This window comes from Python bivittatus, unplaced genomic scaffold, assembly GCF_059951505.1.
Source record: "Python bivittatus isolate LINGU-HERP-01145 unplaced genomic scaffold, Pbiv_v1 ctg000000_np1212, whole genome shotgun sequence".
NCBI classification, from domain to species: Eukaryota; Metazoa; Chordata; class Lepidosauria; order Squamata; family Pythonidae; genus Python; species Python bivittatus.
In genome coordinates, this window is record NW_028277028.1 from 2,760,008 (window position 1) to 2,771,194 (window position 11,187).

Consider the following 11,187-nt stretch of genomic DNA (forward strand, 5'->3'; position numbering starts at 1 on the left):
AATTAATAATAAATAACAAATACAATTTGAAATTTTGCTAAAAATTGGGAGCTCTACAGCACTTAAGCTCCAAATTTTATGAGGTTCTGGAAAATTAGGGAAATAGGAGCTACCTTTGCTGGGGGGGGGGGAACTTTTTCAAAGGGATAGATAGATAGATAGATAGATAGATAGATAGATAGATAGATAGATAGATAGATATAAAGATCATATTTCCTACAATAAGCAAATATTTTCTGAACAAATAAAAACATTTTCACATTCATGAAAGATCAGATAACATTAGGCTGAGTTCAAAAGTAAACAGGAGCATATGCACGCGACACTGTATTCACACACATATATCTACAACTCTAAATAGTTGTAAAACTACTTTGGGGATTGAGGAAATAAAATGGTGATAAGATGGTAATATCATAGACCTCAGTCAGTAGTTCCCAACACCAGCAATTCATAGTTCACTACAGAACAGGAATCTTAGCTGTTTCCAAGGAGGACTGAAGATATACTCCAAAGAGTCTAGCAAAACCTTATATATAGTTGTTTTTCTATGTGTGTGTGCACACATTTGTGTATGTATATAAATAAATCTTAAGTGTAACCATTCTTACTCACTGAACCACAGGATGGCGTAAACTTCTTGCACTTTCTTTTGCATCATAAATACTTGAGAGACGAAGATAAAACAGCAGATAGATTAGAAGAGGACCTGTATATTCAGTTAGGAAAACCTGGGAAAAAAAATCCAACCAAGAAGGAACAGAGAAAGATTGGTTAACACAATAAGAACAATAAAATAAGGGTGATATTCCTGGGAAGTGTTTTTTAACTTGGCTTGCTCTATTTGTTGAGACAGCATAACGTAGGCCAACCTGAATTTGCTCTTTTGCTGTAGCCAGGCTCTACCTTGTCCCAGTCATAAGGCCAGCAAATGTGACTTTACTAAGAGCTCACTGTGGGACAAATTAAAGCACAAGGATTGATGGAGTGATCCACCAATTGCTCTCCTCAAAGTTAGCTGGTGCTATGGCACAGAGAGAAGGCGGGTTAAGACAGCTGGCTAGAATGATATGGCAGCTATCTGTCAGAACCTTTACGATTTGCTTTAGAGAGGTCCTGATCTGCCACTTAGAGGGATCATCCCTCAGTGGATGCCAAATTTGCTGTGAATTCCCGAATACTGCCAGAAAGCCTCAATACAATATTCTGTCTCCACTGGATTATATACAGAAATCCCTCTCATCTGAGAGTTTTTTAGTAGATGCAGTGCAGGAGTCATGGTCTGTATTCAGTTGTTATCTTGTATTTGCTCCTGCCCTTCAGTTAATGCCAGAAGACTGAGATAAATAGTCTGAGCCTCCCAATGAGGCATCACAAAAATATTGTTACGGAGCTGTTCCTAGGTATGTAGCCCTTTCAGACAGACAGGGAACAGAAACCCAAGTAAGCCTATAGGGTGTCGCAGCCCAGAATTTTGCACATAACTCTCTGGCCTGAGAAATCAAAGAGACATGCAAACAGATAATAAAGACGTAGATTTGCTCCTCCACGTCAGGATTCCAGCAAATTCATAACCAGACACTTAGCCTATGCCAGTCCTCTCCCAGTAACAATTATGGGGACATCATACTTCGTCAGTGATTGAATAGAATATTGTGGGTACTAAATGTTTGGGTCTAGTTTATATATAATCCATCACCAGTTTTACATTCTTTTCATACAAGAATTTTGGATGCTTGACAAATTCTGCAGAAATAATGCTTTGCTCAGTCAGAGAGACGACAGATTCAAATTCAAAGTGGGATTGGAATTGTTTATCTCCACTAATTTGTGACCTGAGGCCATAAAGTTACCCTTTTATGGCATTGTTATTCATTCATCTCTATTTACCACCACTGTGTCTTCATTCACATTTTTTGACAAAATAAAACCATGGAAAACAACAGATCAATAAATATAGAACTGTCTAGAATTACATACTCTTAGTTATGTAGTTATGGTGGATGGCCTGTATCCCAAAATAACAACATGGGATACAACATGGACTTTTTGCACATTTCCACTCTTGGCATCCAGATACAGAGTCCATATCAATACTACCTCCTAGGTCCTCAATTTACCTATACACGTAGATGGGTAACTGTATATCTATGGGGGGACGGGGGCTGGGAATTAGGGTTAGATTTACATGCCCTAAAACTGGCAGACAAATATCTTTCTATCTTGCTCTATGCTGATGATGCTGTCACCCTGTAATAATGCAGGCTGGTCTTGGGACAGCTCTTAAAATCTACAGATGGCACATAGATAATCACAACATGGAACAACTTAAAAAGCTGTATATGTCTCAGAGCTGTTTTCCAAGTTTCTAGAAAGAAAACTGCTCAGACTACCTATTCCTCCTCAGTGGTTCCAAAACAAGAGCTGCAGCAATAAAAAGATTCCACTCAAAGCTGGGAGGGAATTTCATTTTAGCAGCTATTAAACAGCTTGTGAAATCAGTCATTCAGTAATTATAATTAGTACATTAGCATAATTAGGGTATTCCAACTATGACCCCTTCAAAAAAAAAAAAAAAAAGAGCCACGTCTTTAAAGATCTCTTTTTCAATCTCTCAGATATGTCCAATGCAATACAAGACTGCAGGTCAGCCAAAATTGAGGCCAAATTCTGGCTAATTATCCTGACAACCTGGCTAAGGCTTATCTTGGCATCAACTAAGTTGCCGCTATTAATATCATCGGACAACTTTACATCTACAAGGTGGAACAGCACCTCATGTAAACATTTATGTGGCCTTTCACCTGGGGAATTTATTGTCCCTGGCACTAAACAAAGCTAAAGAGGTCATTAAACAGAGAATCTGGGACACAGCATTACAGAATGACTTGGGTCAGTTTAAGTCAAACTTCAAAGATGTATTGACCCCTAAGAGATTTCCCAACACCTAGTCCAGCAGCTTATCTCTGTTCAAGTATCCCAAATATTGTTGGAAATTCTCCAGAGCCCAGTTTAGTGCTCTGGCTTCTGCTCTTTTAGAAGGCAAGTTTGAATCAATTGAATATATTCTGCTATACTGTCAGTGTTACTCTGATTCTTGGTTTAATTTAGGCTTTAATAAGAAATTTTCCACATCATTCAAATAAATTTTACATTTGATTCCTTTTAACTGACAGCAGTGGTTTTCAGTCTTTTTCATCTCATGGTACACATCTCCTACGCAGGACTTCTGGGTCATGAACCCAGAATTCTGTGACATCACAGGGCACTGGGACTTGGGAGCAGAAACGGAGCACTTTCTGTCATTTACTTGTGGCTCATTGATATGGCACAACTGCAGACCTTTTGTGGCACATAAATGTGCTGCGGAACAGCAGTCGAAACCCTCTACTTTAAAGTCACATTTTTAGTTGTCAAATTTTGCTTCTTAGCAACAGGGACTTGCTATATGATTGTAACTCTGTAACACTGATTCAAAGAAGGTACTATCTGAAGTGAAAGTTGGTTTGTGTACATTTCTATTGATATTACTACTACTGTATATTTTTGCTTTCAAAACCAGTGTTTTGACTGTATTTTGGTCTAAAACTGTAATAATATTTGACTGGATTTGATCGACAGCTAGAGTGACAGGTTTAAGTCTCTGTCAGAACCTTTTTTGTGGGAAGAATAGTAGAAGTTGTAGTGTGCAAAATTCCTTCCCTTAAACTTTGCCTTCCAGTGAATTCCTCTGTGGGAATAACCAGATCAGTAAAAATCTTTTTGGTTTTTCTATCCGCATTAGTTGGGAAGTCTGCTGAGTTTTAAAGTTGATTTTTAAAAAAGAAAAATCCATCAAAATATTTTTAAGAATTACGTTTCCAAACATCTAACATAGGGATGTTGCTATTTATTTATTTATTTATTTATTTATTTATTTATTTATTTATTTATCATGTTTATATGGCCGCCAATCTCACAAAAAGCAACTCTGGGTGGAGTACAACAATCCCTATGTATCTTCCCCTAATTTATATAGTTCTAACAGCATAAATTTCCACACACCCCTTTTATAATGTACATTCCTTTGTATTTGCCTTTCTCCAATTCAATCCTCTTTAGCATAAATTTTAAAATGTAATTACCACTATTAGTATGCGACATTCTGGTGTGTATCTTCCTTTATGTATTCTTTTTTCTTTCCTTTTTCTTTTTGGCAGATTAAGGGAAGATAATGTTCAGTGAGATTTTGTTGGCTGCTGCCCTCTATGCCATTGTCAGCTGTTGTTGTTGTTGTCAGCTGTGGTAGGGGTCAAATGCCCAAATTTGCTATTAACTAAATCCTTGCTGAAATTTCTCTGGTGATAAACTAGTAAGAGTGTGAAAATTAGCCAAAGTCTGATTCAGATTTGAAACATGACAGAGACAAGATTCAATTCAAAATTTGGATTTGAGATTTTGAGGCAGCAAAATTCAGTTTGAAGCAATTTGAGAGTAAAGACTACATAGAGTTTCTGCAGTCATTTATGATGGGGAAGCATCAAAATGACTGCAAAGCCTTTAATTTTTATTATTTTTTTTACAAAATGGGATAAAAATATTAGAGATGCTGGACTGTTTACAGACCTTAATTCTGCATTTTCAGTTAAATGCTTTCAAGACTTCTGCCATAGTAAAATGTTGAAGTATTGTATCTCATACCTCTTTTAAAGCAAAGATAACAAAGATGAGAATAGAAAAGCACAACATTTTCCATATTGTCTAACAAAGAGTCTATAGAGAAGTAGCAGTGAGCCAATGCAGAAAGTGTCTCATTCCTATATATAAACAAAAACTTTGAAAAACTATTTAAAAAGTAAGTGCTTACTAAAGCTCAAAAAGATCACCACCCTGAGATTCACTGGCCAGCTTCTCCTGGCATCAACATATCGTGTTGCTTGTGCAACAATATTATTAAAAAAGTTTGAAATGTGTTTATTTTTTATTGCTTACATAATATTTTATGACAGAAAGTAAATGTTTGTATTATAATAGTCTAACAGCAATACTATTATTTATTTATATACTGGATTAGTAAATCTGTCTAATCACCAAATGCCTCAAATTCTGACTCAGTCCCGCTCATGCAGTGAATAAATCTGACCTCCTCTCCCTCTCCCTCTCTCTCTCTCTCTTTCTCCCTTCAGGTGAACTTGCTTAATAAATCCTGGAACCATAGAGTTGGAAGGGACAACAGGTTGCTCCCCAGTTCTAGCTAAAGAGTGAGAAACACCACATCAGAACAGCATGACTTTGAGTGCTCTAATAGACAAGTGATATATCAGAAAGCTGATCAGGCAATTTAATCCCTACATTCAGCTTGGTGCATATGTAGAAGGAAAACTGCATGCAGGTTTGAAACTGTATAAAGACAGTAAATCTGTCACATTTATGAATCACTTTCAAATCTCTACAAAACAATTTGAGGGCAGTTGATTTGGACAACAACAAAGCAGCTACAGTAATCATGGCTGCAGTCAATCACAGAATGCATCTACTGAATCTGAAAGTTAATGAATGAAAACAGTGGTGCAGCTTTGCAGCCTGTGAACAACACGCTGAAGTTAACAGAAAAGATTAGGTATGGCTCTAATTTTTTAAAAAAATATTTGGATTCATACAATAATAATAATATCATAGAACTGAAAAAAAAATAGCAAAAGTTGGCAGTGTCACTGAGTGACTACAATGTTTTTAACTACACAGCTAATTTACTATAATAGCAAATTATAATTAAAATTTCTGTTGGCGTCTGGTAGAGGAGCAGAGGAGTACCTTGTTGCTCCTATTTTTTCAAAGAGAAAAATATCTGCATCTTATATTAACTAATACTCTGGACTTAGTTTCCTAACTGCTGAAACTGGAACATGATGGATATTCACAAAAGAGGCCAAATCTAGCTGATACACAATGTACCGAATGCTAAGTATGCTTCTGTATGCCATCTATTTATATATGACAGAAAGATAGAAGGGGGGCAGGAATGTGTCTCTTAATTCTTGATTCCATGAATACCAGAGATAATATTCAGTTCAGACCACAAGCTTCATATGCCTGGATCATTCATTCAAATTCATCATATAGTAATGTTAATGACTCAGCATTTCTGGTTAGCAGTAAGAAACAAATTGGGGACTGGGAAAATCTTTGTTCCTGAATGCTGGGTGAAATTAGACACCTAATACACCTTTCTCTAACAAATGCATTGAACTGCTGAAAGTTCAGTGCATCTGAGACCAAGGCTTAGCAAAAGATCTTATGGCTGTGACATCTGGTCTAATATTTACAGCATCTTCTTCTTCCCCTATTTGGCTTTTTGTAACATCCTTCCTAAGGAAATTCTGCAAAACCTGAACATATACCTACTTTTGTGTCATTTTAATTGATCCTAGTAAAAAAATTAGTTATGTTATCTAGAATGCTCCATTCTTCATTTATCATATTCTGTAGGCCACCTGAGGCTTCTTGTTGTTACTGTTAGCGGCAATTTGGTTTTAAATTTGATAACCTATAAAAAATTAAAAAACACCTCTTGGTGACCTGGCTAGAATGCTTCTGTAAACAAAGAGGGTTTATTTTCTTAATTTCTTCTTCATCTTGTCATATGATATTATATATATGATATTGATGAGCCAATAGAACTTTTCACAGATTAAGAAATTTTGTGGACATTAAAAAGATTAATTCAAGTCCCTCCAATAAACTGCATTTTCACATGGTACCACCTAACATGGCAGTAGCATAATTTTAAAGCACTTACAGGTATGTGCCATCTACCACAATGCTGCTTTAAACTTATAAAACCAGAGTTCATGCCTAATCTCACCAGTGGATTTTTTGAGAATCAATGGGCAAGTCTGCTCACTTTTCAATTTGAAAATTACAGAAATTATAGTTTTTAAGCTACTTTGAAATGTTAGGATTTGGGGTTTTTGCCTTTTGTTTTGCTTATTCTGTCTGTAATATACAAGTTCATATGGTGACTATTCTCTTTGAATTCCTTTCATATTTTGTCATTTATTTTAAAGCTGGTTTCTCTAGTATTTCTATTGCCACTTGAGTGTTCAGAGGTGCCCATAAAATATTGTTTTGTTATAAACTACTCAATAACCCACAAGAAAGGTCAGGATATTGCAGATGGAGAGGTTGAAGAGAAAATAGTTTGCCTATTGAGTTCTTGGTGAAGGTGATGTTTGAATTGGGATTTCCGATTTGTACATCCAATTTTTTAGCCATTAGAGGTTAATTGCTGAAGTCAACTTCTTGAAGCATCTTGTGATAAGCCAGTTCCAATTTATTAAAAATTCTCTCACAGTCAGGTAAGGTTCTGCATCAGTGTTTCTCAACCTTGCAATTTTAAGTCAGGTGGACTTCAACTCCCAGAATTCCCCAGCCAGCATGCTGAGGAAGTGAGACTATTTAAGCTTAAATAGTGAGACTACTTAAGGGGAAGCTGTCCTCAGTTGATTCCTAGGGTCATTGTTTTTCTGTGTTCCTTGGCTTTAGCTTCTAAGCTAAAGTGCATCTTTTAGTGATGAACAAATCTGGATTTAGTAGGCCAAAAACTATAACCAAACATGCAAATAAATAAATTGCTTGCCTAAACAAATTTAACAAAAGAAAAACCAAGCGGCTTTGAGCTGTTTTAGAACTGAACTGTATCGCTGTGTATATTTGTACTTCTACAAAAGTTATACTTACCGTTGTCCAGCTGACTTGCTGTCCCATGTCTGTGAAATACAGAGTAATGATAGAAGATGCTGCAAGACTCTTTACGTTAACAGAATCTTTTAAATAGGGGCCATCTATAAAAGCAAAGAAGCAAGAAGAGGGGACACATAATTTCATCTTGCATAATGTTTCTCTGATAAATATATAAGCAGAAAGAAAGGTGATTTCTGCTCAAAAAAAAAAAAAAAAGCCTAGCAAATGAAATACTGTTTGCTATTCTATGGTACCAGTGAGATTGTCAAATAATATATACACCAGCAGTCCCTAAACCACCATTGAATGCAAGCATGGGGATATAGCAATTCTGCATCAGGGACACGGTATCTACTTGGGTGCCTTTTAACAGCTACAGGACTTTCTGAATGTGTTTCTGGAGAGTACAGATGTGACGTGAGCAAGAATTAGTGCAGCAGTTCCTTGTAACTTTAACAGAAGGAAGGATTATTAAAGGAAAGAGATGGTGGAGTTGTAGGGGAGAGTTGGCCAACAAAGCCTATCTACTTCCTAACTAGTTACATACATCAGGCAGAGCATCAGACAGCAAGTGTGCTGGGAAGACAAAGGCACCCAGGGAAAGTGAGAGATAAAGGCAGTACACAGAGGAAATTCCTGACGTGTTATCTCTACTGTCACTGCCCTTTGTTGTCAGTAGGCTGAGAGGTGCTACAGAGTCAGTGCAACCGAAGTCATTCTTGTAACAATTTTTACCTGGGTAGTATTCACTCTGAGGAACTAGCCCAAGTTTTCCTACCTCTTTTCCTCTCTCTGGACATGTCTTTGTGCATATATGGCAAAGGACTTGTTGAACTGTGAGTGACCCATACTGAATTCTGCCATCTGTATGGATTTCCCCAACCTTGCTTATCTTATGCTTTGTAATTCTTTCTGACTGCTTTCTTTTCTTAGTTTGAATGTGGTTAGTTATATATGCATCTTCTCCCAGGAAGCCTTTTCACATAATTCCCTATTTCTCTATCTCAAATTTCAGCATGAGTCAGGCACAGATTGCAGAAGAAATTGTGCAGGGCTACTTGGCTAACTTGCCTAAAACTGAAGAATGCTAACCCAGAAGGGACATTCCACATTAGTACATACGAGCTAGGAGGGAATGACCTGACACACATATGGAACATACTTATATAGATCAGTAAGAAGGATGGGCACCCTCTTTGTTGACCTGGCTTGCATTTATGGAACACTTTGACAAAGAATGGATAGTGAAGAAGTGATCTCTCTGTCAGATAGTCTGAATGGAATCAGAATCCTTTATATGTTCCTTCACACCTCCCCCTACTATCAAAAGAATTTGAGGTTCCCATGGAAAGTCCAAGGGGCAATCTCAACCCTTTTTCAACATTCTACTTGACCATCCCTCAGTTAAAAGAGACAGAGACAACTGTTGCCAATAATTAGTGAAAAGCTTAGCAATAGAGTTGCAATCTCAAGAAAACTTTTTTCCCCCCGATTCATAATTAATTAGACAACTGAGGATGTGGGACCATTTTTGTGATGGTGGTGGTGGGGAATATAAATATTGAAGAAGGAACACTTAAATGATGTGCTCCCATTTCCTGGAATGCTTTCACAACTGTTTCAATGAACACAAAAATTTCAGTGATTCATTTTTTGGAGTTGTAATTTCTGAATTTTGGCATGGCCTGTTCTACAAAATAGATATTTATGTACATAGAGTTTTCAACAGAAAATACATGTACCGAAATCTATAAGTAGTAATGTCAGGATAAATTATTTCCCTCAGGGAAAAGAGACTTTAAAAAATTTTGATAGGAAAATGAATACTTACTGCGTTCTAGTCGCAGGCCTATCCGAGATGGGTACCATTGTGGACCTGTTCTCAAATAAGCAAAAAATGTACTTTACTCCCAGGCCTTTTTTTAAAGTAAAGATTCCTATTACTTTGCCACGTCAGTCTGAAGTCTGTTCTGTATATTGCAAGATCTTGCCTGGGGGTTAATAATAACATTCAAAAGCAGTGGGTTTGTTTCAATTATATTTTGAGTGCATCTATTAAAATCATCAGTGCTTGAATCAGTCTTCAGTAAATTAAGTTCCATTGATTTCAGTGGGCCAGCTTGAAATATTACTAAGTTGTGGTACATGACAGCTTATTGCTACCTATAGTGTGATCGAACATTTGATAATCAACACATTATAATTGCTTATTATTTTATGAATAATTCAGAAATTTACATTCTGCTTTGGAGACCAGCTTCTAACCAAATTTTGCTGTTGTACTTACAAATTGTTGTTGGTGCTGTACAGAAAATTGGGATGGAAACAATGGATGAAAGGGGTAATAATCTTTCTGTTGTGGATAATTTAAACCATGTCAATATATTTAAAACTATTAATTTGAATTAATATCATACCTATGAAGTAATTTGCTTTTAAATAGTTATGGTGAATTACCTCCCTCCCCAAAAAGTCACTCCAACGTTTATCCAGTTTCATTAATTGAAGAAATTATATCTCTTTAGCAATCATGAAAAATTAAGATAAAAAGTCTATGTCAGCATCCAAACATAATGTTAAAATATGCTGTTAAAATATGCTGCCTCAAAACTTCTTTGGAATTCTGAATTTCTTACCAAAATTCAAAGTGTTCCAAGTCTCAAATTTTGGGAGTTGTTCCAAAAGGCATGGAATGCTATAGTAAATGCAATAAAGAATATATTTGTTGCTGAGTTTGCAACTTCACTACTCCATAGAAAGAACACAGCCCCCAGCTAGCTCTAGAGTATGTGCATCAAAATCCGAAACATTACTGGAATGGTCAATTGCTATGGTGTCACCAGGAGGAGTAAGAACAGAATGAAGAAAGCAGCATTGTGCCTTCACAGTACAGACCCCACTCCATGAAGGATGGAGCTTTCAGAATGATGACCAATGCTGTGTGTGTGTGTGTGTGTGTGTGTGTGTGTGTGTGTTTACATTTTCTTGTTTAAAGACAAGAGGAACAGAAGGTCAATGTCTGGCTGGTAGTAACTAGTGGATTTGGAAAACATTTACTTCCAACATTTTGGAAATCCCATAGTTTTGAATTAAACTTGATTCAGAGTTAATAAATGCTAGGGTCTGTTTGCATCACTATTTTCCTGTATATAAGATACAAATTCCTCTCAGGCAATTCTTGATGACAGCTAGAGAAAAGTGATGACCATACCTATTAGATAGAGATGATTTTGGGGTGGATGGAGGTTGAATATTGCTAGAATTCTTAAAATAATATTAACTCAAAAATATTGGACCTTATATTTCATACTATCTCAAAAACATACAAATTGAAGTTTAAATGAGAGATAAAGGGACCTCAGCACAATCTCCAGAACAGAAGATTTAAGACCCATGCTTCATGTCAACCAGAGCAGATACATTCTCTGCAAATAAAATAGATCCAGAAATGTCAAGTCCTGGTTA

At 36.4% G+C, this 11,187-nt stretch overlaps 1 protein-coding gene across 6 annotated transcripts in view; it reads right to left on the reverse strand.

Moving 5' to 3' along the window:
- TECRL (trans-2,3-enoyl-CoA reductase like) overlaps positions 1–11,187 on the reverse strand; it is a 66,725-nt gene that overhangs the window by 50,751 nt on the left and 4,787 nt on the right. For all 6 annotated transcript variants that reach the window (XR_015794758.1, XR_015794752.1, XM_025174688.2 and 3 more), the window contains exons 3-5: positions 9,554–9,598; positions 7,720–7,823; positions 616–731 (exon numbers count right to left, since the gene is read on the reverse strand). Coding sequence is in view for 4 of the 6 variants with exons in the window: in XM_025174688.2 (XP_025030456.1) it covers positions 616–731; positions 7,720–7,823; positions 9,554–9,598 (265 nt within the window). In the remaining 2 variants the exon portion in view is untranslated. The remainder of the gene's footprint in view (positions 1–615; positions 732–7,719; positions 7,824–9,553; positions 9,599–11,187) is intronic.